This window comes from Acinonyx jubatus, chromosome D1, assembly GCF_027475565.1.
Source record: "Acinonyx jubatus isolate Ajub_Pintada_27869175 chromosome D1, VMU_Ajub_asm_v1.0, whole genome shotgun sequence".
In the NCBI taxonomy this organism is placed as follows: Eukaryota; Metazoa; Chordata; class Mammalia; order Carnivora; family Felidae; genus Acinonyx; species Acinonyx jubatus.
In genome coordinates, this window is record NC_069390.1 from 88,031,546 (window position 1) to 88,056,532 (window position 24,987).

Consider the following 24,987-nt stretch of genomic DNA (forward strand, 5'->3'; position numbering starts at 1 on the left):
CCAAACAAGGCAGCTCGAGCCGCCCCTGGATGCGCTTGAATGCCGGGGAATATTTCTGCAGGAAGGCTCTGCAGGCGCGCCTGCTTTGAATTTGTTTCTCAGACTTCATCTACTCACAGATTGAAGGAAGATTTAGAGCCTCTGCTCGCCCTGCCCGCTCCCTATGCTCGTTCTTGCCTTAGCGCCAAGCGGGTTCAAAACGCTACGTGGGAGGCCGCGGCGGCGGGAGGGCGGGGGGGGGGGGGGGGGCGGCGGCTGGCCCGGCTGGGGGAGGGTCTCTGCGCCCAGAGCCCGAGGCGCTCGGGGCCGGGTCCCCAGACCACGCGGCGTCGACGAGGAAATCCCAAGGGAGTCCGAGGCCGACCAGAGAGCGCAGGCTGACAAGAGGTGGAGACCAGCCAGGTGCCGGGACTCTCACCCAGCGGCGGCGCCTAGACTGGGGCTTGGGGTAGGGGCGGGGGGTGGGGGGGGAGAGGGGAAGGGAGAATTTCATCCCCTCCAATCTCCGGTCCTTCCTGCCTCCCGGCCGCCCCACACGGCATTTATTCTAAGTACAGACCTGTGTCCTTGCAGCCCCTCTGCAGGACCTGTTGGCCAGATGCTGCCCCTGGGCCGTGTGGTGGTGAACATTCTGGGGCTCTAAGCCTCCTTTGGTCTGGTGCGTGGTGTGCATGCTGGTGTCTCCTCCAGCATGCAGCAGGGGCTGAACCAGCAGGGTAGGTGGTGAGGGAGTGAGTGTAAGGAGTAGGGCAGATTCGCTAAGGGGGGAAGTGGAGGACCCTGACCGTCTCCTGGGGCGGGCAAGGGACCTTCCGAGTTGTGCCCCTCGCACCGGGATAGACTGTGATTTGCATAGCACGGGACCAGGATTCCTCTTGGGTCTCCTGCGTGCTCCACCCCGTAGCTGCAAGTTGGGACGTCCAGGTTGAAAGCCTCGCTGGGGGGCCAGGCTCCTAGGTTTGAATTCTGGCTCCGCACTTACCAGCTCTGAGCAAGCTCCTTAACCTCTTTGTGCCTCAGTGCCTTCATCTGTACAGTGGTGTTATAATAGGACCTACCCCTGGCGGTCAGCACAGTTCTGTCCTTAGCTCCACCCCTTACAAGCTGCGTTCCGTTAACCTCTCAATACCTCGGTTTCTCATCTGCAAAATGGATTACCTCCTCTGGTTGGTATTAATATTAAAGGAGTTAGTATAAATGCAATGCTTAGGACAGGACCTGGCAAATGTAAGGGGTACCTTAATGGTACCACCATTATTCACTTACTGCATGTTATGGCCTTAAAGAGTCACTCGTGTTCCTTCGCTCCCTGCCCCTTGCTCTTTCCAGCCTCATCCCCACTCTAAGGGTTGTCCTGCGCATAACCCCCTAGGCACTCTGGGGGGGTTCTCAGAGCCCAGATCGCTGCCGGGTGGACGGGGTGCCCTTGACTGCTGCGCCCGGCTCGGCTTCAGGCCCTGGGCCTGGGCGCCTGGGCTCTCAGTGTTTGTCAACAACCTCGGAGCCGGGTGCCTGACGCGCAATGGCAGGGGCTTGGCAGCCTGGGACTGTTTGTGCCCCTCTGGCAAATGGTCGATGTAGGGAGCCGGCGGAACAGACCCAAGATTGTCCCTGCCACGCAGACCTTTCGCCGCCGTCAATGCACCCCTTTGTGCAACAATACAAACTTTGTGGCTGCTGAAAAATCCATTTTTCCCCCTTGAAAAGAGCTCCTGCGGCGAGCGGCTCCTTTGGCTGCCCACAGCTCCTGGACTGCATCCTCTCTCCCTGCTCCCCACTCCAGACCGCTCCGCTCTCCTGAGCCGGTTTGCTTTCTCTCTGACTCCGGGCCCGGGTCAGTCTCCTGGGCTCCCACTTGCCCCTCTAGGCTTTGTCATCCCTGAGGTTTTGGATCCCTGGGTGTGTGCAGACCGGGGTGGAGGGGTGGCTGGGGGCGGGGGTGTGGGGGGAGGGCACTTGCTGTCTTTGGGGCCGGGCTGGAAGTGAGAACTCCCTAAGCTTCTGGAACTGGGCGTGGCGGGGGTGGGAGGGGTCACAGCCTGCCTAACCTCTCCGGAAAACTGGACTTAACGAACCCCCGCGCGCTTTAAAGCCTCCCGGTGTACGCCCTGCCACTTCCTGGGGGCCATCGGTCCAGCCATCTATTCATTGATTGTCGATACATGGAGTCACTTATTTTTCATTCATTCATCACAGATTAAACACCTCTTCTCCGCCAAGGCTCCGGGACCCGGCCTCCTTCAAGTGACTATAAAACTCCTTTAGACCTTGGGAAGGGGTGGGAGTCGGGACACGAGTACCTCGTGTCAACAAATTTCCCTTTAGAGAAATGGGAGGAGGGCTGGACGCTGAAGTGGCGCTCCCCCAGGGTCGCACCCCATCGAGGTGGCCACGGGCCGGCAGACTGACCCACACTGCGGTGGCATTCCCGGATGCCGGAGGGAGCTCAGCGTGGGCACGCAGGTGGGGGTGGGGACCTCAGGGGCGGAGTTTCAGGGAGAAGGGGGCGGGGCCGGGACCCCAGGGGTAGGTTTTCAGAACCGCGGTGGGCCCTTCCTCCTCCGACTTGGGACTCCGACTCGGGCTGGCCCCGGCTCAGGGCTGCTACCCGGAAGGAAGGAGGTCGCGCCTGGGTCCCAACCCCGGGCACCCTCAGCCCCGCCCCGCTGGCGCATTTTCATTTAAACGTGCAACCCAGATGTCCTGGCCTCGGTTTGTTTACATTCTTGGGAACTGTTGTGAGTGGGAAAAAAAGTTTTATATTCTGTCAAATGTAGCAGTCTGCTCTTTGGAGGGCGGGTGGGGCCAAGAGAGGTGGGCTTCAGGACAGACAGGGTGTCGAGCCGGTGGGAGAAGCGCGCCGCGTTCACACAGCCGCGTACACACGCCCAGAGGCTCATGTGCACGCTCCCCAGTACGCGCAGACCCTTACTTTGAAACCTGTTGTGCGCCAGCGGCGCGGGCGCAGGACCCACTGGGACCCGACGCTGGCTCGCAGGTCCGCCGACTGGCGTCTCGGCTTTCCCTGCCCAACCTCATCGCGCTCACCCACTTCCAGTCTCCCGATCAGTGCCTACCGAGAGCGTTCCTCCCCAGCCAAGGATTCCTGAGGGTCTGTGCCACCCTAGGGTGGTCGGGAGCGCCCCAGGCTCCAGATCCACCCGCTGAACCCTCCACCCCTTTTCCCGGGGAAAGCGGGGAGCGACCACAGGCCCGGTGGCAGAGGGGCTGGGGGTCATTACCTGTTTAAAGACGCTGTCATGTCTTACCTTGACGTAAGACGACGTGTCGGGGACTGTCTGAAACATCCTCTGTTGGTGAGGAAGGGTCAGGAAGGCCCAAGAACCAACCTGGGTGGGAGAAACCTCAGTCACCCGAGAGTACAACATGGGTGAGACGGTGGCGGGTGAGGGGGGAGGTGGTTGGGGAAGGAGGCTGGATGGCTCTGATCGCCCAGGCCAGAAAGGGAGGATCCCCGTAGTCAGGTACTGGGAGCCAGTTCTGCGTCCCTGCCTCCCGACTTCAGGCTAAGGGATGGCGAAGGTTGAGAGCCGGCTCAAGACGACCTGTGGCTTTTCCTTGCAGTCCTGTAACCCTCCTCTATCCACAGATGAGACCACCCATCCCCACTCTGACCCCGGGCCTGGGTAGTTCCACACCTAGGGACACAGGGGCCCCTCTGAGCCGGAAGAGAGAACCCTGCCCTGGTAGGAGTAGGTCTCCCCACCAATGCAGCCCAAAGCCCCAGGGAGCAGATATTTACAGAACTGCCAAGCTTGGGCCCTCAGGGCACAGATCTTCAGCCTGCCTCCCCAACCACCTCAGGACTCCACCAGTGGCCAGCTGCCCCCCCTCTTCCCTGCTAGTGGACCGCTTGGGGAGGACGACTGGCTGAAGGTCCTAGAGATCTAGGGAGGCCCTTTCCCCAGCCCCGGCTCCTTAAAAGAGTTTTGAGGGCAGAGACCAAGATAGTGAATGATGCAGCCGCATTTCTAGTGGCGGGGGAGATGGTGTGTGAAGTCTGAATATTTGGGCTAGCGGGTGCAAAAACCACCCTAGATGCCAGGTGCCTCTGGGTGAGTCTCTCCCTGCCTTGCCAAGTCTGGCCCTCTTGCCTTCCTTCTCTTAAACCATCTTTAACGTGGCAGCCTGAAGCTTCTCCGGCAGCCAATGTGTTTCTGATAAAGCACTTTTCTCCCCACTAACAGATTCCAGCTTTTGGCTCCTGAAGCCACAACACACACGCACACGAGTTCAGGGACCAGGTATGTTCCTTTGGGCCCTTAAATACCTCTTCCCTGCCTCTGTCCTCTCCCCGGGAGTGTCCCCGATTTTCTTTGCAACTTGGAGTGAAATTTGCAAGGAAAGTGGGGGGGGGGTGGGAAGGAGAGAAAAGAAAGCCCCCCCCTCCAGAGAATGAGAGAAAGAAAGAGTCCCAGAAAGCCTCCCATTTCCCTACTGCAGCTGGAGCAGGGAGAGGCGCCACCACCCTAAGTCCCCTCAGAGATCCCCCCTACATGAACACTCACCTTAGACACCCTCGTCTGTTTGGCCAGCGGCAGCCGAACTCCTGAAACTCCAGGATGTCTGAGCTCTGAGTGCTAATTCTCTGCTACCAGAGCCCCCGAGATCCTTGGTGGTGCCGAATTAAACCTGCAGGCTGCCCGGAGTCAAGCTGCACCTTTCTTTGCAGTGTATCCAGACCGCCAGCCTGGGTCCCAGCAGGAGCTGGGGGGCCCTCAGGAACCGCTGAGCTCCTCTGTCTGTGCGCCCTGCCGCTTTCCTCTCTGCTGCCTCTCTCTGGCTCTCTTCGTCCCACTCCCCCTTCCTCTCTCTTTTCCCGTCTTTTAATTTGATTTCCGTTTTCTTATCAATATTTCAACTGCTGTCTGATGAGTTGTTCTAATAGACAGCCACCCGTGTGCCCCTAGCTGCTTTTCCAGAAACCTCCGGGTGTTGCTAGGAAATGTCAAGGAACACTAGAAACCACACACATATCGCAAACGTAAAGCCAAGAGGAGACGTGGGGACCCAGGCCTCCTTTCATTTGATTATTTACTTTTTAAATGATCGCTATGCAAATAATTATTCCTAGGACTTACATAGTACGAATGAGGTCCTCTTTGATTTTTCAAGCCCTGAAGTTTGGCTTACTTAAAGGTTACCTTTCCCTTTATGTGGACCTCCCCTGAATACATCTTTTTCTGATCCACATTTTCCAGGCAGCATCTATAAGAGCAAGGTGATTTGCAAATGTCAGGGAAACAACCCTATTATGTACTTTTAATTTCAAAACCACAACATTTAACAACACCCTCGCTAAGGAGGAATTTCTGGGTCCTCAAATTTGTGGTGTGTTTTTCTTTTCTTTCCTTTTTTTTTTTTTTTTTTAATTTTGGAATGTTGCTCATTGCTTCTCTCTAAGACGTGGCCTTGAATGGGTCTCCGATTGCCGAGTCTGTGCTCACATTCACTCTTTTAGTTGCCCAATCCAGGGCCATTCTCCGCAAAACAGCCCGGCCTCGGCCTCGAGAGGAGTTGCCAGTGTTGCTCCCTCCCTGGCGAGTGGTTTTCACACCCTGGAGCTGCTTCTGAGGCTCCAGTAACCAGGAGCTTCAGCACCAGCTCCCCACCCCCCCAGAACACTTGGCAAAGACCAGAGCAGATGAACTTGGGAGGGAGAAGGGGGGGGGCGGTGACAGGTAAAGGTAGAGAGTGTGTCAGTTTGTAAGAGCAAAACCACAGCTTTGTGTACCTCCCAGAATTAGCCTCAGTTGCTCAAGCTTTGTTCTTTCTCGGGTGCCTAGACCCCTGACTGTTTTGGTTCTGGACACTGAGAGAATTAATTCAGTACCTGTTCCCTTTTCTCTGCCTCCCCACTCCCTACCCCTCAACTGGCTCTGGAAATTTCTGACCAAGAGCAATTGCTAGGATTCCATTTCTGGAGAAAGCACACTTATCACCCAGATCTCCCCACGTGGGGGGCATGAAGACTGGCGGCAGGGTTATTCATTATTTCCTTCTCAACAATATCCCGATTTTTCTCTCTGTCCCTCCCCCAAAGCTCCACATATTGAAACATTTTGCTGCTTACTAGGAGCAGCCAGGAGAGCTATGAGGTGAAAGGCCAGCCTGGGACCGTGACTGGGGCTGCCTGAGCTGGGGGCTGATGGCCAGGCTGCCCCCTCTCAGCACATTCCTGACCATTGCTTAGGAAAACAAGACAGGCTTGCGGAGGGGAGGGGACTTAAGTACAAGAACCAGTGCCCCCAGAATTTTGTTCCTGGGATTCTTGGAGAGATCTTCTTGCCTCCCAAAGGGAGCAAACACTATTCCAAGCAACCACAAATAAAACAGAAGGTGCTCCTGCATCCTGTACCGATGTCGTGCATTTTAAACAGAGGTTCTTTTCAGGGAAGTTGGAAATTTGAAAATGAGGGCTTCAGCTATATTAGAGGAGGTGAGCACTAAACAAATTGTCTAATTAATACCTCACCATCCAGGTTAAGTTTTTCCAGCCTTGGTCTTTTGTCATTTTCTTTTCACCTCCCTAGTCTCCCTTCTTTTCTTGGAGGGGACTTGTAAGAGATCACTGGAGTACTTTCTCCAGATTTCACAGTTGTTATCACAGATTTTAAATTCTTCCTTCTTTATGTGTCACAGGTGCTATCACGTCCTTATTTGTAGACCTATCTATCTGAGGTTTGCCTCTCTTCACTCGATTGTAAGCTTCCTGAAGGCAAGCATTGAGTTTGTTTTGTTCATTGCAGGATACCAGTGTCCACACTGAAATCGACAGGCAGAGAAGTGGGGCAATTACTTAACCACATGTCTTCTTTCTGAACAATAAGGAGAGAGGGGAAAAGGAAACATACAAAACAAAACCATCCTGTTGTTATTAAGGGCAAACTGACAGGGACAGTTCCCCTGAGTATACTAATTCATTTTCTGCCTTGCAGGGTTGCATGAAATCAGTGCTCATGTGTTGGCTTCCTTTTTACATACATGGTTTAACCAGGAATCCTGAGATCATCCCTCTGCCCAGGTACCATGGGTATGGTCAGCTGACGGGGGTGTCCTCCCCTAGTTTGGTACCCAACTCTTCAGGTTGTGTGTGTGCACACACACACTCAGGTATGTGTCCTATTTCTTCCTCTTCCTATAATTTTAAGAGCCAGAATGGGCATTCACTCCAAGGATCATGCATATAATGAAATCTTGGTGGTCCTGGGAAAAACAGATGAGCTGATCTGGATTCCCTTCCAACTGGGGTTTCAGAGCTGGACATAGACCTGGAAGCCTGCCGGGTTTGTGTACGTGAGGGGGTAGGGCGGGTTAAGGATGCCGAATGGGAGAAGTGCCTACAGCCCCAACCACCCGTCTGGGCATAGGGAGGTGGGGTACGATTAGAACCCTGGCTATCTCATCCTCTGGGAAGATACAGCCAACTCCCTTTGTCACCTGGAGCCTTCAATTTGCCAGAAGAAAATTGCTGAAATTGGTAACAGCTGCCATAAGGAGGAGCCTACGAGAGGAGAGAATGACGGGAAAGGGGCAGGAAGACTCATTAAAGCCAGCTTATCCCTCTAACTGCTTCCAAAGGGAAAGGGTTGTGGGGGGGGGGGTGGTTTGCTCCATAGTTATTGCTGCCTCACCAGCTCATACCAGGCTGCTTCCTTGGGTCATAGATTTGTAATCCAGAGCCTGGTCATTAGCAAGTGACCCTGGTACAGAGTTTAGGAGGGTGGGAGATTGGAATCCAAGAAACGCTCCCAGCAGGGGAAGTGGGGGGCACTTTATCTGGGTGGTGCCACCATGGGTTCTATGCCAATTAGTACTCAGCTTCCTTATTTGGCTAATGAGAGAGCTACCATTAGATCATCATGAGATGCCTTCCGATTAGAGTATGCTATAATTCTGTGAGAGTGTTTAACCTGGGAAAGGATGTGAATCAAAGGCAAATTAATGGTCTAGGGTTAGACAGAAACTTTGGGTTCCAGTTTTAGCTCTGCTCCTGATGAGTAGTGTTATGAACTGAATTGTGTCCCCCCTGAAATGTATACTCAAAAGCCCTTACCACCAGTAATTCAGACTGTGAATGCATTTAGAGATAGAGCCTCTAAAGAGGTAAATAAGGTAAAATGGATGGACCCTAACCCAATAGGACTGGGGTCCTTATAAAGAGATTGGTACGCAGAAATGTGGAACACAGAAGAAACATGTGTGGGCACAGTGAGAAGGCCACCAACGGCAAACCGAGGAGAGAAACTTCAGGAGAAAACACACCTGCTGGCACCTTGATCTTGGACTTCCAATCTCCAGAACAGTGAGGAAATAGATTTCTGTTGTTTAAGGCACTAATACTTTGGTATTTTATTATGGCAGCCCTAGCGAACTAGGTATTTTGCCATGATTTGGTTTCTCCAAGCAAGTAAAAGAATTGACAGGGTTGACACACTTTACTCAACTCTTCTGGAACCCATTGTGATGATAAATATCTATTTATTGCATATCCACAATGTTTCTGGCCATGTGTAGCCTTGTGTGTAAAGCAATATTCTGGTCTTTGTGGTTCTTTCCACCTCCCCTCCCCACCCCCCAAAATGGCTTAAACCTCATTGAGTTTCAATGTCCTCTATATTTTCTATTCCTTTCGCTCTTAATGACGGGAAGGAAGGAAGTTGCTTCCTGCTCCTCTAGCAAGCAATTTCAGATTTTAAAGGGTAGCCAACGAGATGTCACGCTCCTTATCTCTCATTATTTGTGTCCTCTTATAGCCCTTGCCAGGCTGCAAACCTAGACTGAGCTCCTGCAAATTACAAGGAGAAAGAAGTGGGAAATCTGCTCAGGGAGATAAGTCCAGGAAATGGAGGCAGTGAGTAGAACAGGGTCCCCTAAGAAGAGCTGGCCGACGGGGGCACTTTGGATTTTGAGATGTTTGTGAGCTGGTCAGGCCTTTGATTCCTATCATATACCAACACACACGCACACACACACGCTGCCATTCACACGTACTCTCAGTGTAAAAGGGGATCTTGGAATGGGGGAACATGGGGTGCAAAATAAAGAGCATTCAGAGCAAGGACGGAGAACCAATGGATTGAGAGATCAGTGACCCAAATGGGTGCAAGAAGAAGGACTTCTCCCAGGCTGACAGATTCATCCCTCACCTCTAGCTGCAGATTAGGACTTCCCAGGACTGCAGATGAAGAGATGAGGTCACTGGAGAATGGATGAGACCAAGCATTAAAGCAAAGAGGAGCCCTAAGACCAAAGACTTTTATATACATTATATTCTTTCCCTCTGGTCCCTTAGCAAGTTTCTCTCCTCCTTAAGTTATCTCTTCATGAATGTCAATTAGTTAATTTGATTTTATTAGCTAACCCTGAGCCCTGCTCTAGCTTAAATTTTTATAATTCTAAAGAGCCTATTCCTAGTCTCATCTATGGTTATACATATTTTGTAGGTTATTGGGAGACATTCTTTCTCCTGTTCCTGTTGAAAAAACTGTGGTATTCATCCTTCATAATAACTCTAGTAAGGTTTCCGTGTGGCTTCAGTGTCTTCTGATTGAATGGAGTAATTCATTCATTCATTTGCAGGGGAAGGGTCATGAGAAGGACCTGAGTGATATCACTGAGAAGGCAAAGGTTTGCAAGGACTGTATTATCTTTGCTCTGTCGACTTGGACTTAACCCTATAAAAAGAGGAAAGAGAACAGAATTAATGAAAGCATCAAGTTCGGGGTCATGTGTAGAAGGAGTCACCACCACAGTTTAAGGAGAATGAATCGGTGACTTTAAAGGCTTCCAGGCATAATTGGATGGAGTGGGACAGTCAGTGTGTCCGCTGTAACTCTGAAGTGGACGATGATTGTCTTAGCTGAAAACGAAACGAACCCTTTGGGACGCTGTTGAGAAAAATGCCAAAGAAGAAAAAGTGTGCCCACTCTGGCCACCGAAGACACTAGAGCAATGTCGTCTGAAATACAGATGCCATTTTCATTCTTCCCTTCTTGCCTTCAGAACCCCAATTTACAGAAGAAAAAAGAAAAAAAAACCTTAGACAAAAGTCGAGCAGGGCCAATACTAGTTACTTTTGGCACAAAGGTCTTGCGGTATGTTTTTTAATGGAGGGGGTGGGAGTGGGGTGAGGTGTGGGAGGTATTTGAGTGAGGAGAGAGATCAATAATATCTCTGATACTAACGTCTAAGGATAATCGTTTGAGAATTGAGATGCTTTTGACCAAATACTTCCAACCTCTAGACGGAAAAGACGCTGTGTAAATACTTGTCTGATCAAATACTGGTCTGATGTGTCATTATTGTTTTTTTCAGTGACCCTCAACTTTGATAGATGGGGACAGTGGGGTCCTGGAGAGAGCATGGTCACTTAGTGTTACTTCGATGCACGTCACAGCCGAACACAAAACAATGTCCCCCACTTAACACAATAAACACTGGGGACTCACTGCCTTGTGAGTTCCTCTGAGGGAACCTGCTTTCCCTAGATAAGAGATCAAAAGTAGAGGGTATATTTTCATTTTCTGGGTGTCTGTCTTTAAATCCGGCTTAGTGAAGCAAGGTGTCTCCTCGATTTTTGGTCGAGGGCAAGGGGACACAGGTTTTTTCCAAATCTTATTTTCTCTTTTTTTTTTTTAATTTTTTTTTCAACGTTTATTTATTTTTGGGACAGAGAGAGACAGAGAATGAATGGGGGAGGGACAGAGAGAGAGGGAGACACAGAATCGGAACCGGGCTCCAGGCTCTGAGCCATCAGCCCAGAGCCTGACGCGGGGCTCGAACTCACGGACCGCGAGATCGTGACCTGGCTGAAGTCGGATGCTTAACCGACTGCGCCACCCAGGCGCCCCTTATTTTCTCTTTTTAAAAGGTCAGATTTGTGAGTGACACAGGGGTGAACTGAGCAACTGTGAAATTCTCATTGCTTCAGAATGACTGGGTATTGTGGAAATGGAAAGAATAGGAAATTATATTTCACACTCTATGAAGCCTTCTTGGTGCTTCTTCTGGTGATGGTTTTGGACTAGAATGGGAGGGGCAGGATAAAGCGGATCTTGAAGAAATAGGTAAGTGTGGAATGCCCCACTCCAATCTTCCCTACTGCCTTCTCCACGTTCTGACTCAAAGGTGGGTTGGCCTGTGTGGCTACCAGAGCACATGCGACTTCAAATTGAGCTAGTTCTGCGTGTCCTTTATTAACTCAGCCAGCCACTCAGCTAGCTAGCTGTTTTGTCCTTTTGAGATCCCTATATCCTTTTCATTCTGCTCAACGCTTTATATAAGCGCAGTGGCAGTAAAAAATTAGAGCCAGGGAAGAGGGTTCCCGCTGAAAATTTTATGGATCAGCTGAGACAAGAGTCAAATGGCTACCAGGACTTCAGCTACTAGCTTGGGAAACCAGTTATTCCAATTTTTTTTTAACTGAACCCTTAGATGATTCTCTTCAAGTTCACTCACAGTAGAACTTTAGCAAGTTTTCTGAAATGGTTTCCCTGTAAGGGCTGACAAGGGGGGATGGTCAAATTTTCCAGCTGGGGAGGCTTTTCGATTTGGAACCAAACTGAATTTTGGCTTGCGTCTCTAGAAAAGAAACTGGTCATGGCTGTGGGGCCCAGAACCCCGAGAGATGATAAGCATTTGCAATCTTGAGCGCTTATCTCCTCCTGTATCTGGCCTTCTTGCATTTATAAAGTAAATCGGGAAATCTCACTACAACAGGCTTTCCTGTGAGGAGGCTGGCATTTCCTGCCTGCCCCACTGGGGACAGGAATGGAGGGAACACACTGCTGATGTTCAGGTTTTCCCATTTCAGCCCTGCAGCTGCTGCGGGGGTTGGGGTGGGGGGTGGGGGGTGGGGAGAAGAGGGCACCCACCCAGAGATCAGCAATGGTGTGAATTCGAGCTAAGGAGGTCATTGTTTTCCTGATACACTTTTCATACAGCCTTCTTACACATAAAATAAGAAAAGAAACACCCATTGTTACTTATTTGAACACACACACATGCCCAGGTACATATTCTGCATATGTGTGTTGCATGGATACCCAGCTGTCTTGCTTTGATGAAATTGATATATATTGTCATATACTTCTGACAAACTGCCATTAAATTGGTTATCTTAAAATATAACCATTTGCATTTTGTTGCACCAGGGAAATATTCATGTAAATTCCATGGTTTGACATCTTAAGGGGCACCTGGGTAGCTCAGTCCGTTAAATGCTCGACCTCAGCTCGGGTCATGATCTGGCAGTCCGTGAGTTCAAGCCCCGTGTTGGGCTCTGTGCTGACAGCTCAGAGCCTGGAGCCTGCTTCAGATTCTGTGTCTCCCTCTCTCTCTACCCTTCCCCTACTCATGCTTTGTCTCTCTCTCTCTCTCTGTCTCTCATAAATGAATACATGTTAGAAAAAATTTTTTAAGTTTCTAAACAAATAATGCTTTTGTAAAGAGAAGTACCTCTCCTCATTTCTTGCACTTATCTTTAGGGTAAATTTTATTCCATTTCTGATATATGTGCTGTTGAAAAGATCACTTGTATTAATAAAAAATTTCACCTATTGCTTCTATCAAAGATGTGAATGTATGTAGAAAATCTGATCTTGTTCTATTATAGTATTTATATCACAAACTTTACATAGCACTTACAGTCATGTGTGATTGGACAAACCCTAGAGAAATTCACACTCAATTTCTGAGATGAAGAAACAGAATCTGAAATAGAAATTACTTCTTTTTTCATGGCAACATTTAAATATGTTATTTCATTAAGCAACATGATTATTGTTAGCACCATCTTTTACATGGTGAAATTGAATCATACATGAGAAACCTGAATCTCTTAGAATCATTAATATATTACTTAAGTAATGTGTTTTAGACATTATCTATAATTATGTAAGTAATTTGTCAAACTTTGCAGGGGGAGTCACAGGGCCTGGCTAGAACTCAAGTCTTTTCACTTCTTTTTTTTTTTAAGTTTATTTTTTATTTATTTTGAGAGAGAAAGAGAGAGAGAGAGAGAGAGAGAATACCAAGCAGGCTCCATGTTGTCAGCACAGAGCTGGGTGTGGGGCTCGAGCTCATGAACTGGGACATCATGACCTGAGCTGAAATCAAGAGTCTGATGCTTTAACCAACTGAGCCACTCAATTGCCCCAACTGAGGTCTTTTCACTTGTACTCTTCTATTGCCTTGTTGAATTTCTATGAACATGGTACATGAAATTGACAAACTTTCCATCTCCTTTAAGTGGTGGTGGGGTTGCTCACCATCAATGACAATTCACTGATTTCAGAACTCCCTTCTCTCTTCTTCCATGGTTAGAACACCTAGTGTTGCTTTCTGTTTCCTTTCCCTTTATCCCAGGAGGAAGGGTTGCAAAGATAAGAAAGATAGCTCATATATACTCTTCAGCTACTTTTTCTCATGTTCCCGTATTACATAACCATGGTGCCATTCATTATCAAAGCTTAGCATTTGTTCAATACTATTAAATAAACTTGAAACTATTCAGATTTCATCAGTTTTCCTGCAGTGTTCTCATTCAGTTCGTGGGTCCAGTCCAGGACCCCATGTTGTACTTTATTGTCAAGTGTCCTTAACCTCCTTATATCTGTAGTAGTTCTTTGGTCTTTCCTTCTGTTGCATGACTTTGACACTTTTGAAGAGCTTTGGTGAGGTATTATGTAGAATGCCTCTAATCTGGGTTTGTCTGAAGTCTTACTATGATTAGATAGAGTCATGTTTCTAAGGAAGAATGAGCCTTTTATAGCACATCATCCTGGAGGGTCCATGAAATTCATGTCTTATTACTGGTGATGTTGACCTTGAACACTTGGTCAAAGTGGTATTGGCCAGGGTACTCCACTACAAAGTTACATATTTTTTCCCTTCACAATTAACAAGAATTAGGAGGGAGATACTTTGTCATTAACAAGTATTTGGTGGGGGGGGGGGAGGCGAGGGAATACTTGGAGTACCATGCAAATATCCTGTTTTTCCTTACCCTTTTGCTCACTAATTTTAGCATCCATTGGTGGATTTCATCTTAAGCAATAATTACTGTGGTGTTCTAATGATGACTTCACTCATTCCTTCTACATTTATTAATTGGAATTCTTTTTAAAAAAAGAATTGTCCCTTCTCCTTTCTCTCTCCATTTCTTTTCATTTCCTTCCTCCATCCCTCCCTTCCTTCCTTCCTTCCTTCCTTCCTTCCTTCCTTCCTTCCTTCCTCCTTTCATCAGTATGAACTTATGGATATTTGTTTTATTATTTGGATTGCCATCTATCACTACAATTTATTTTGTTGCTCCAATTTCAGATTGCTTCACTTGGGCCATTGGGAGCTCTTTCTGAATTTTTTCCTTTAGCATCTCCTTATTTTCTGGCACCACGCAGTGCTTCAGGATTATCTTATATTTTCCCTGTTCCAGGCCTGCAATCATTTGCTTCTCCAAAGATCCCTGGTTCCTTGGATTGAGAATGGTATTTAGAAACCAAGATTAGAGGTTTAGTTGTGCTACTTGCTACTAGGGGTTACAGCCTTAGTCCCTCTCAGCAGACAGAACAAGGAAATATGTCCTAAATATACACACATATCTAGATTCCTTTCTGTATCTCTCTAGTCTGTTAGCGCTGCCATAATGGAATGCCACAGAAGGAGTGGCTTCAATACAGAAATTTATTTCTCACAGTTCTGGAGGCTGGAAGTGCAGGATTAAGGTGTTGACTGAGTTGGTTTCTTCTGAGGCTTCTCTCCTTGACTTGCAGCTGTCCAAGTCTTTCTCTATCTTCCTATAAGGACATCAGTCATCTTGGATTAGGGCCCCATCCTTAAGATTCATTTAACTTCAGTTATGTCCTCAAAGGCCTTTCTCCGAATATAGTCACATTGTGGGTTAGGACTTCAGTCTATGAATTATTTGGTCCATAGCAATCTGTATATATATTTTAAAACGAGCTAATGCTGATACCGCCAGCTCAGTGCTGTACGGCTCATTTTGGAATTTCCTCTTTGCTTATGTGTAATTTCTGTCTGCAGCAGTGAGGAATCTGGTGCTTACTATCTACAATATATTTATTTATTTGTTCAACCGTAGCATACCTATGAAGCCCTTCCAGAATGGCTAATCCATGCCCTTGGGAGAAACAGATTCACCCAACTAAAGTGTAGTAGTTTGGTTCTTTTTATATATGGTCCTTTTTATGTTTAGCTTTACAGTGTTTGGTCAACACACTGTTTCCCAAAGTTACTAGGTCCCCTTTCTTACTCAACCTTTTGGTGTGGTTATGTCAACCACTTACAATGTAGTTGGGTTCAACTGTCATGGAATGAATTCCATCTGGGGTTCTCCTAAAATTGGGGTTGAGTTTTTCAATTTCCATACAGTAAAACTCACGGTTCTGTATCGCATCAGTGCAGAACTATACTACTGTTCCACCACCCCCCAAATTCTTTTGTGCAGCCCTTTCTCCCACCCCCAATCCCTGACAAGCACTGGGATTTGCTTTTCATCCCCAGAGTTTTGCCTGCTTCATAATATGAACTCATACAATATGTAAACTTTGGGTCTAGCTTCTTTCACTTGCAAAGTATATTTAAGATTTATGTATGTTGGTGTATGAATTAGTAATGCGTACCTCTTCACTGCTGAGTTGTATTCCATTGTTGCGTAGTACTCGCTGAATAGATGTACCACATTTTAGTGATCCATTCACCCACTGAAAGACATCTATGCCATTTCCAGTTGGGGTGGATATAAATAAAGCTATAAGTACTTGTATACAGGTTTTTGGTTGTATGTAAGTTTTCAATTTGCTTGGGCAAATATGTAGGAGTGGGATTTCTGCCTTTATGCTAAATGAACATCTAACTTTATAAGAAACTGGCAAACTATCTTTCCAAGTGGTTGTGCCATTTTATATTCCTATCAGTAGGTTTGAGAGCTCCGTTTGCTTTTAATACTTCTGAGCATTTGGTTGTAATTTGCACTTCCCTAATGACTAACCATTCTGAGTATCTTTTCATGTGTGTGCTTGCATCTAAACATCTTCCTTGGTGAAGTGTGTTTTCATGTCTTTTGTCCAAGATTTTATTGCTAGTTCTTGTTGAGTTTTGAGAGTTCTTCATATACTCTGGAAACACAGCTTTTATCACATTTATGTTTGCAAATATTCTCATTCATTCTGTGGCTTGTCTTGTGATTCTCTTAACAATGTCTTTCTCGGGGCACCTGGGTGGCTCAGTCGGTCAAGCGTCCAACTTCAGCTCAGGTCATGATCTCACGGTTCGTGGGTTCGAGCCCCACGTTGGGCTCTGTGCTGACAGCTCAGAGGCTGGAGCCTGCTTTGGATTCTGCGTCTCCATTTCTCTCTGACCCTCCCCTGTTCACGCTCTGTGTCTCTCTGTCTCAAAAGTAATAAACGTTAAAAAAAAAAACAAAAAACAATGTCTTTCTCTGAGCAAGTTTTAAATTTTGATAAAGTCTAGTTTATATTTTTTCTTCTATGTATCTTGTTTCGGTTGTCATATCTAAAACCTCTTTGCCATACCTAAAGTCATGCATGTATTTTCCTGTGTTTTCTGCTAGAAGTTGGATAGCTTTAAGTTTTGTGTTGCAGCCTATTATGTATTTTGAATTAATTTTTATATAAGTTGTAAGATATTTCTAGTGGCTCACTATTTAATTACTTAATATTTTCCATATAGACATCTGAATGCTCAGTACTATTTGTTGAAAGGACTATCTTTTCTTGATTGAATTGCCTTGGTACCTGTTCCGAAAATCAAGTGACTGTATTTGTGTGGGTGTATTCGTGAGTATTCCATTCCGTTCCATTGATCTATGTCTAACCTTTTGCCAATACCACATTGCTTTGATTATGGTAGCTTTGTAGTGAGTCTTGCAATCATAGTGTGTATGGATGTCATGAATCCTGTGACTTTATTCTTTTGCAGGATTGTTTTGGCTATTCTAGTACCTTTGTATTTCCATATAAATTTTAGAATCATCTTGATAGCTCAACAGGACTGCTGGGGTTGTGTTTGGGATTGTGATGAACCTATAGTAAAACCAAGGGAACTGACATTTAACAATATGAAGAAACATAAAATGTGAGTGCATCTTCTAAAGAATTTATATATGTAACACTGGTGTTTATTGTTGCATCTGAACTTATTGTACGAACTTTTGCTCAACTTCGTCACTAGTGCCTAAAATGAGCCACAAGTATCAATATTTAACCTCACATAAATGGGTCAGTGCAGGGACATGAAATGTAAACATACATTTACCCTTGATTATTAAGGTATAAAGGGTAATGATACTTCAGAATGAGGTGTGAATCATCATGCAATGCTTTACATACACAATGACTTATTTGTGCCTATATTTTGATTATATTTACAATTAAAAAGAATTGTTTCCTTTTTTATCTATAGGAGAACTCCTGAAAAAATATGTAGAAATTTGAGTATATATTAAGGGCTCGGAAAATTGATTGACTAACAGGGCTATCAAGACTAAATTCACAACTACGTGTTCTATTAAATGTCCACCACGAGTAGTACTATGAAGGAATGTAGTATGGTGGGTAAGATCCAGCTTTGGGTCAAATAGACCTATGTTTGTGTAATGGCTCCTCATTAACAAAGGGTTCTAATGGGTCAAAAAGTTTCAAATAAAGAATAAATTATTTCATGTATTAAAGTACTTAGCCCAATGTCTGGAACTTGATGCTCGATAAATATTAGGTATATGAATAAACAGCTTTTTATCCTAGATGTTTCAAATATTTGTTATTGTCATTGATGAAATTTGGTTATACCAAACTCTAAAGAATTCAGTAGCTACAGTTGCTAAAGTGCATCTATTCTGAAATGTAGTCACATCCCCAGAAAAACTCTTAATTAGAAAAGAAAATCACGGAATTATTTCCATTGAAATCAGTCTACATATAAGGGAGGTATTCAAAAATTGTTTTTCAGAAAACCCAAAAGTGTAAGTGACTGAATGCCGACTGATTTTTGAACAGAGCTAGGAAGCTTGATAATTGAATTGCATTCAATTGACTAATTATTAAAGTCAGAAAGCTCTCTTTATTTATTGTCACACACACACACACACACACACACACACACACACACATTGTGGTAGGTTGAAAAGCGAGATGTGTTTGGCTTTAGGAATTCATCCAGCTGAATTTATAAACAATTCTGTTTAGTTACTTATAAAAAAATCCTTTACTCCTTCACTGTTTTTGCATGATTGTAGGAAAAGTTGCCTCTATTGCACCCCAAACTATGATTGTTTAGGTGGATGAGTGTCACCCTACAGCTTCCAGACACAAGTAATGCTGGATCAGAAGCAGCACTGGCCTTTGAGTGGAAGGTGTGGGTTAAAGGTGTCTCCGTCACCACCTCCAGAGGACTGTGTCCTACTTTTAGATCCATAATCTGGCAGATTTGTGGAAACTGAGGACAAAAGGAAAGCGGTTTTCAGTGAATTTTCCTACTTGGTTAAGGAGCAAGGATAGGAACACACCATCTGATTCTCAGCCCAGAGTATTGTGCACGACTTGACCCTACGGAGTCAGTTTTTTTCAGGAAGTTCAGGACAACTCCTCAAAAGTGACTAGGCAACACCAACTCGTGGGGACCCAGACACAGGTTCACAGGGAGTTCATGAAAGGCAGTGGACCACCTGAGCCCTAGAGGATTTGTTCAGGTGCACCCTGGCTGGGGGCTCTGGGACCTGGAAGAGCTTGAAACACCCTGGGCTCTCCATGGTGGGTAAGTTTGAGGCTCTCTTCTCGGATTCCATTTCCTGCCTCTAACGGCCACAGCTTGATCGTTGAGACTTAGCCACCCGTGACTGTTGAGGGAAATAGAGGGAAAATTGAGCTGCTGCTTGCGTCTCCTCTTCTGGCACCAGGGGCAGGGCCCGAGATAACTGAACCCCAGCCAGAGCTCGCCCTTCACTGTCACCCTGTGTGTGAAAACCATTCCGTGAGGATCTGGGACAGAGATTCTGAGAACCTTGCAGGAGAGATCCTTCTATGCTCATTTTTATTTTTATTTTTTCTTTGAGCTTAGAGATGCGGAACGCTGTCTGTAATGGAGAAAGACGAAAGTAATGCATCATAAAAGGGCACTCTTTTTTTTTAATGTTTATTTTTGAGAGAGAGAGACAGAGACAGAGCGTGAGGGAGGGAGGAGGGGCAGAGAGAGAGGGAAGCACAGAATCCGAAGCGGACTCCAGGCTCCAAGCTGTCTGCACAGAGCCCAGTGCGGGGTTCGAACGCACAAACTGTGAGATCATGACCTGAGCCAAAGTCAGATGCCTAACCGACTGAGCCACCCAGGTGCCCCAAGCGTTCTCCTTAATTCTAGAGAGGGGGCCGGGGAGTGGATATTGAGAAATGGAAATCGGGAGTGATGGAATTTGGAATCTTTGCCCGGAGAGGGGTCAAGGGGTTGTTCTGTGTAGACATTCGTCTCTGCTCTCCATTCACTGGCAACTTCTGCCGGTCAGTCTCCCCTGTGCTGGACCTCTGTTTTCCTAGTCTTTTAAGTGGGGATACTATCCACTCAAGGGGATAAAAATGGTGGCCGAGGTCCTAAAATACCCGTCCCAGGCCCATGTGCAAAGAACCATGCCTTAAAACCTGATTCTAAAAATTCACTGATAGCTAAAAATATCCTGTTGACACAGGCCTGTCGGCACCCTCTGATTTTTCATTTTACGTGCACAAATTTATGTTTTTCCATTTTCGTTGGCCGGGGTTCTGTTATTTGAAGGTAAGGTGTGGGAAGTCCTTCAGAGGTTCAATGGGAGACGGGGAATCGGATATAGTTTTTCTCTCTGGAAGAAACTTTCATCGAGATTAAAAAAAAAAAAATGTTTAGGCTCCGCTTTGCTACTGTAACCTCTCGTCTTCTGCCAAATGGCAATACAACAAAGAAAGCCTCCTTTTCAAGTCTCTGGTTAATAAAACAACACAACGCAAGACAAATAAACAGAAACAGAAGGCTGGAGCTCGCATAACTCAGGGAGCACATGTGTGGAGCGAAGAGGAGCGCTTTGCTCCGAAGACCGGGGGATGTCTCCGCTGGACCGCCACGCCTCCGTCCCGGCCGCGGGTCCCAGGACCCCAGAAAGAAAGAGCTGGCCTGGAAGCACCTCCCGAGCGAGCGGCTCTTCTTGTTCTGTGGCTCTTTTGCAGTCCTGCCCTGTGCCCCCCAAGTCAGGGTTTTCTGCTCATGGAGATTTGAGTTGGGGGCTGGGGTTCTGGACGTCGCCGCTACAGACATGCTGCTTGGAACGGGTCTCCATTTGGTGCTGGAAAGTGTGGGAGTGACTGGTCGCGAGTCGTTTGGGGGTGTTTCGGGAGAAATTAACAGGCAGCTGACTTATTTTCACTATCAGATCAGCTTTCTCAGACTTCTGTTCTTTTCGTTTAGTGCTATGGTGTCTTAGGACTCACCGGGGAGCGCGGAGGGCTTGGGACCTCGTGATGGGGTGGCGGGGTGGCTGGATGTCGGAGAAAGGCCGGTGTCCCTTCCCACCCCAGGGTGGGTTCCGAGTGGGGAGCTGGGCATTGCTCGGGAAGAACTGGCATTGGAGCATTGGCATTGGAGCTGGGCATGGCTAAGGAACCCTCTGGTTCCATACTCTTCTTTTCTTCTTCGACCTGTAAAAATGCTCTCTCACCTCTGGCTTCCCCTGGCTTCCCTCCCTGCGTCTTCTGCCCGGACACACAGAGCAGTGACTTACACCTCAGGATTGAACATAAGCCCCAAGCCCATGAGGAAAGCATTTCCTAGTGGTCGTGTTTCCTAGGCATGTGGGGGAGGGTTTCCAGTTCTTCATCTCTGTTCTCAGGGGACGTCTTCAGGCCAGTGTGAGCCAGTATCTGTGAATCAGCTGCCGCTCAGATCTGGAAACAAAGAGCAAACCCAACACTTGAAGAACTGCTCAGGATTTATGATGTTTCAGAGGAGAAACCGTTCATAAAAAAGCTGACGAGCCAACTTCTCTGCAACGTGTTAAATAACAAACTAAGGGTGTAGCGCTGCTTTTCGTTACTCGGAGCAAATGAAATGACAGGAAAGACCGTGGAGCCGTTGGTGGGATGTCTGGGACTTTGGAATGAAACCACACGGGGATTTTCATCTTTCTGAGGATTTCATGCGGTTCGCTTCTCTTCATTTAGACCTGCTGCCTCTCCTGTTTTGGATAGAAGTGTCTCTTCAGGAGGTTTTCTGGAATGTAAGAATCCCCCAGTTCTCTCAAGTGCTCCTTAAATCTTGCTTCTTTGTTGAGGGCTTTATTAGACTCATCTAGAACTCTTTTTGGATGATCACCACAGAGAAAGTAGAAGCGGGACAATTTCCTCACTAGGAAATTGTAAGTCGTAAACACCATAGTGGGTTTGATGACTGCCTACCTGTCTTCCCTTCCTTCCCGAGCTGATGTTGGCACAATGCATACCCCTTCACGCACTGCCCAAGTTTCTCAGGGATGCCTCGGCCACCCTCACCTCCAGGGAGGGGCTCAGATTCATCTACATACATCAGGGCGATGCTCTCCTGAACGCACTTAGGTCAACAGTGACCACGGGACCTTGTGTGGCCTGAGGCAAAGATTGCAGAGGCTTCTGGCAATGCTCTTTCTCGCTTTTAAGAGGAACAGTAAATAGCCACTTTTTCTCCCTCTGCCTCAGTTTCTTCCGATGGCCGTGTTACTGCCACAAGGGAAGCTGCCCTGAGGACAGAGTTGATACCCAGAGGAAGGCAGCTCGAGAACATCTCAGGGAAATGCAGCCAGAGTCCTGATTGCGTGTTCTTGGAATCTGCCTAAACTCTGGATGTCCAGTTATATGAGCAAATAAAAGCCATCTGGGTCAGCTGAAATCATCCTGTCCTAGGGTTTCAACTCTTGGCATGGTATAGAGCTATCTGTTGGAAGAGAACTCAGGTAGGAATCCAAGGATCTAGCTGAGGGTCTCGGGCTACCACGTACTAGTGATGTGTCCCGGAGCAAGTCTGGTCGACCTTCGGCACTTGATTTCTTTGTTAAAGGGGTGTAAGGATCACTGCATCTATATGTCATAGGGCTAAGAATCAGATAAGTCAGCTTCCAAGTGTGTATAATGCTGTTATTAGCATCATTTGCTGGTTCAGTTCATTATTCTATTATGATGAAAATAGTAGTGGCTAACTCTATTAAGAGATTATTAAAGGGGCGCCTGGGTGGCTCAGTCAGTTGAACAATCAACTTCAGCTCAGGTCATGATCTCATGGTTTGTGAGTTTGAGCCTCGCATCGGGCTCTGTGCTGACAGCTCAGAGCCAGCTTCTGATCCTCTGTCTCCCTCTCTCTCTGCCCCTCCCCCACCCATGCGCACGCACACACTCTCTCTGTCTCAAAAATAAATAAACATTAAACAAAATAGAGATTCTTAAATGTCAGGCCCTGTGCTAATTGCTTTAATGACTTAGCTAATTTAATCTATATTGCAATCTTATAAAATATGTTATTATTTCCCCATTTTGCAGATGAATAAAAGGAATTAGAGAAATTAATGTTTCTTCCCAATATTATACACCTATTAAATGGGGGAGCTTATATATATATAATTATTCAAGCAATATCCGTGACATAGCAATTGCCACCAGCCCCAAATCCTATATAAGACTTGTTCCCATTTTCAGTGTTTTTCCACGCATACTCTCATTATCTAGCTTCCTTTTATTTCTCCCTAAGTCCTTCAGCTTATAAAAATCTCCCTTTCATAATTAGCCACTGAATGTACTTATCACACTCAGCAAAGAAATGGAGTTGGTTTACACCAGACTTCTAAAGGTTTGTGTGTGTGTGTGTGTGTGTGTGTGTGTGTGTGTGTGTGTTGTAAGAATAGTGTTCTGGGAGCCACCTGGGTGGCTCAGTCGGTTACATGTCTGACTTCAGCTCAGGTCATGATCTTGCAGTTTGTGAGTTCAAGCCCCTCGTCAGGCTCTGTGCTGACAGCTCAGAGCCTGGACCCTGCTTCAGATTCTGTGTCTCCCTCCTTCTCTGCCTCTACTCCACTCTCTCTTTCAAAAATAAATAAATATTAAAAAAAAGAATAGTGCGTTGGGATATCTATAATAGTAATGAGTGCTTTAAATATTTTGAGACTATTAAAATCAATGCACTTATTGGGATAACGTCTGAGATAGTGGCTTGCCAGTCACAGATTGTAGCTAGAAGTGGGTATTGCTGATGTCTGGCACTGAAATATTGAAGGTAGGTACAGATTCTATCTTCAATACCTTACTGTCTAAACCAATAGTTTTCCAATGGGGACATTGTACCCCTCCCCTCCACCCCCCCCCCCAAGGGGCAATCCGGAGATGTTTTGATTGTCACAACTAGGAAGCAGTGGTGTGCTATTGGCCTCTAGTGGGTATAGTCCTAAGTATCCTCCAGTGCACAGGACAGTCCCCACAACAAAGAAGTATCCAGTTCTAAATGAGAATCTTGCCGAGGTTGAGAGATCTGGGTCCAGACTACCCAAGGACCAGTGCTGATGTTTCCTCTCTATACCGTTCTTGCTCGGCTAGGAGTCAGGCAACCCAGCCTGTTCTAAAGGTTCTGGAATGTTCACAAATTGACACCTACACTGAGGCGCAGTGAAGCCTTGGAGTTTGGCTGGGACGTCCTTCTACTGGAGGAGCCAGTAGAAGCCGGTAGAAGCAAGAAGGTTTCTTGCAAGAAACTGGTGACAGAAGACTCTCCCCTGCAAGAGTTGAGATGAACTGATAAACGTCTCGAACAGTGTGCGAGGGTCTTCAGGCACTTCATTTCTACTGGGACCTAGTGTGGTGAACTGATTGCACTGCCTGACTGTCTCTATGCACTCTTTCCATTCTCTTCTACCTATCCCCTGAGGTTTACTTCTATTGTCTCAGCCCCTGCCACGTTCTAATTTTGACCTCAGCACATTCGCTCCTCTACTGCCAACCCAGGTTACCATGATCATGTCTCCCTGGGCTGGAGGGGGTGATCATTTTCCTCTCCTTCTACTTTTCTCTCGCGTCTCTGCTCTGGCAGACACATCGCCTGTTACACTCACGACCTTCTTTTTGATTCACAGGCGCTTAGAACTTGGAAAAGAGTAGAATATTACAATTGCTTTTCTTTCAGCCCCCTTGCTGTAGAAGTCAGACTTTTGCTTATGGCCATGTGGATGCCTCTAACAACGAGGAGACAGTTGGGGCACACAACAAAGAAAGAAAAAAAATCAAAACGATGAACATGTCAAGATCTTACTTCACTACATCAGAGATTTCATAAGTTTCCCCCACCCCCCTTCCCCTACACTTTGGAGTTTAGGAAGGAGGTGGTGTTGGTAGAGGATAGTTTTATGGGTTTAGCCAGATGTTAGGGACATCTGGTGACTAGATGTTTGTTTTCGAAACATTTCTGAATGTTACACTCAGAGGCTGCGAATCGGGAATAGAATAGGGTCTTCTCTGGCCACTCTAAAAGGCAGCACTTGCTTTGAGAGTAGCGATTAGGGACAAAAGTAGGAGAGGTGGGCTTGGCCTGGCAGAAGGTAGCTTATTCCTCTCTGTGCCTCCATGTCTGTGTTTGGAGACAGGACTCTACGGTTCCCTGATATAATAACCATGACTCTAGTTATAATTTATGGAGCACTTACTATATGACAGGCACTGTACTAGATGCTTTGCTTATGTTTTCTTATTTGCATTCAGTTTTCATATGCTAGAATCTGTGAGGCACTATAGGGGTGGCTCTTAACTCTTTCGAATCTACAATTTTTTAATCTCTATTTTGGGGGTGGATATCATTCTTTAGACTTAAACATACAGTTCTCACATTTAGAGATTGTAGTGTTCCCAAACCCAGTATAATATTTGTTTGGTTGGTTGTTTTCCACATGGTTTTCGTGTTGTC

General features: G+C 46.6%; 1 protein-coding gene and 1 long non-coding RNA gene across 3 annotated transcripts in view; one reads left to right on the top strand and one right to left on the bottom strand.

Annotated features, from left to right (window-relative positions):
- FLI1 (Fli-1 proto-oncogene, ETS transcription factor) overlaps positions 1-4,799 on the bottom strand; it is a 129,730-nt gene extending 124,931 nt beyond the window's left edge. The window contains exons 1-2 of one of the 2 annotated variants that reach the window (XM_027036907.2): positions 4,530-4,799; positions 3,270-3,350 (exon numbers count right to left, since the gene is read on the bottom strand). In XM_027036907.2, the coding sequence (XP_026892708.1) occupies positions 3,270-3,308 (39 nt within the window). In that variant the 5' untranslated portion in view covers positions 3,309-3,350; positions 4,530-4,799. Of the gene's footprint in view, positions 1-3,242; positions 3,351-4,529 lie in introns of both variants that reach the window. The other variant, XM_027036905.2, reaches the window with a different exon arrangement.
- LOC106984370 (uncharacterized) lies at positions 1,939-10,647 on the top strand. The gene is made up of 4 exons (XR_001431683.3): positions 1,939-2,712; positions 4,209-4,265; positions 6,960-7,134; positions 9,604-10,647. It is a non-coding gene; the product is annotated as an uncharacterized LOC106984370 (long non-coding RNA).
- The last annotated feature ends 14,340 nt before the right edge of the window (positions 10,648-24,987 follow it).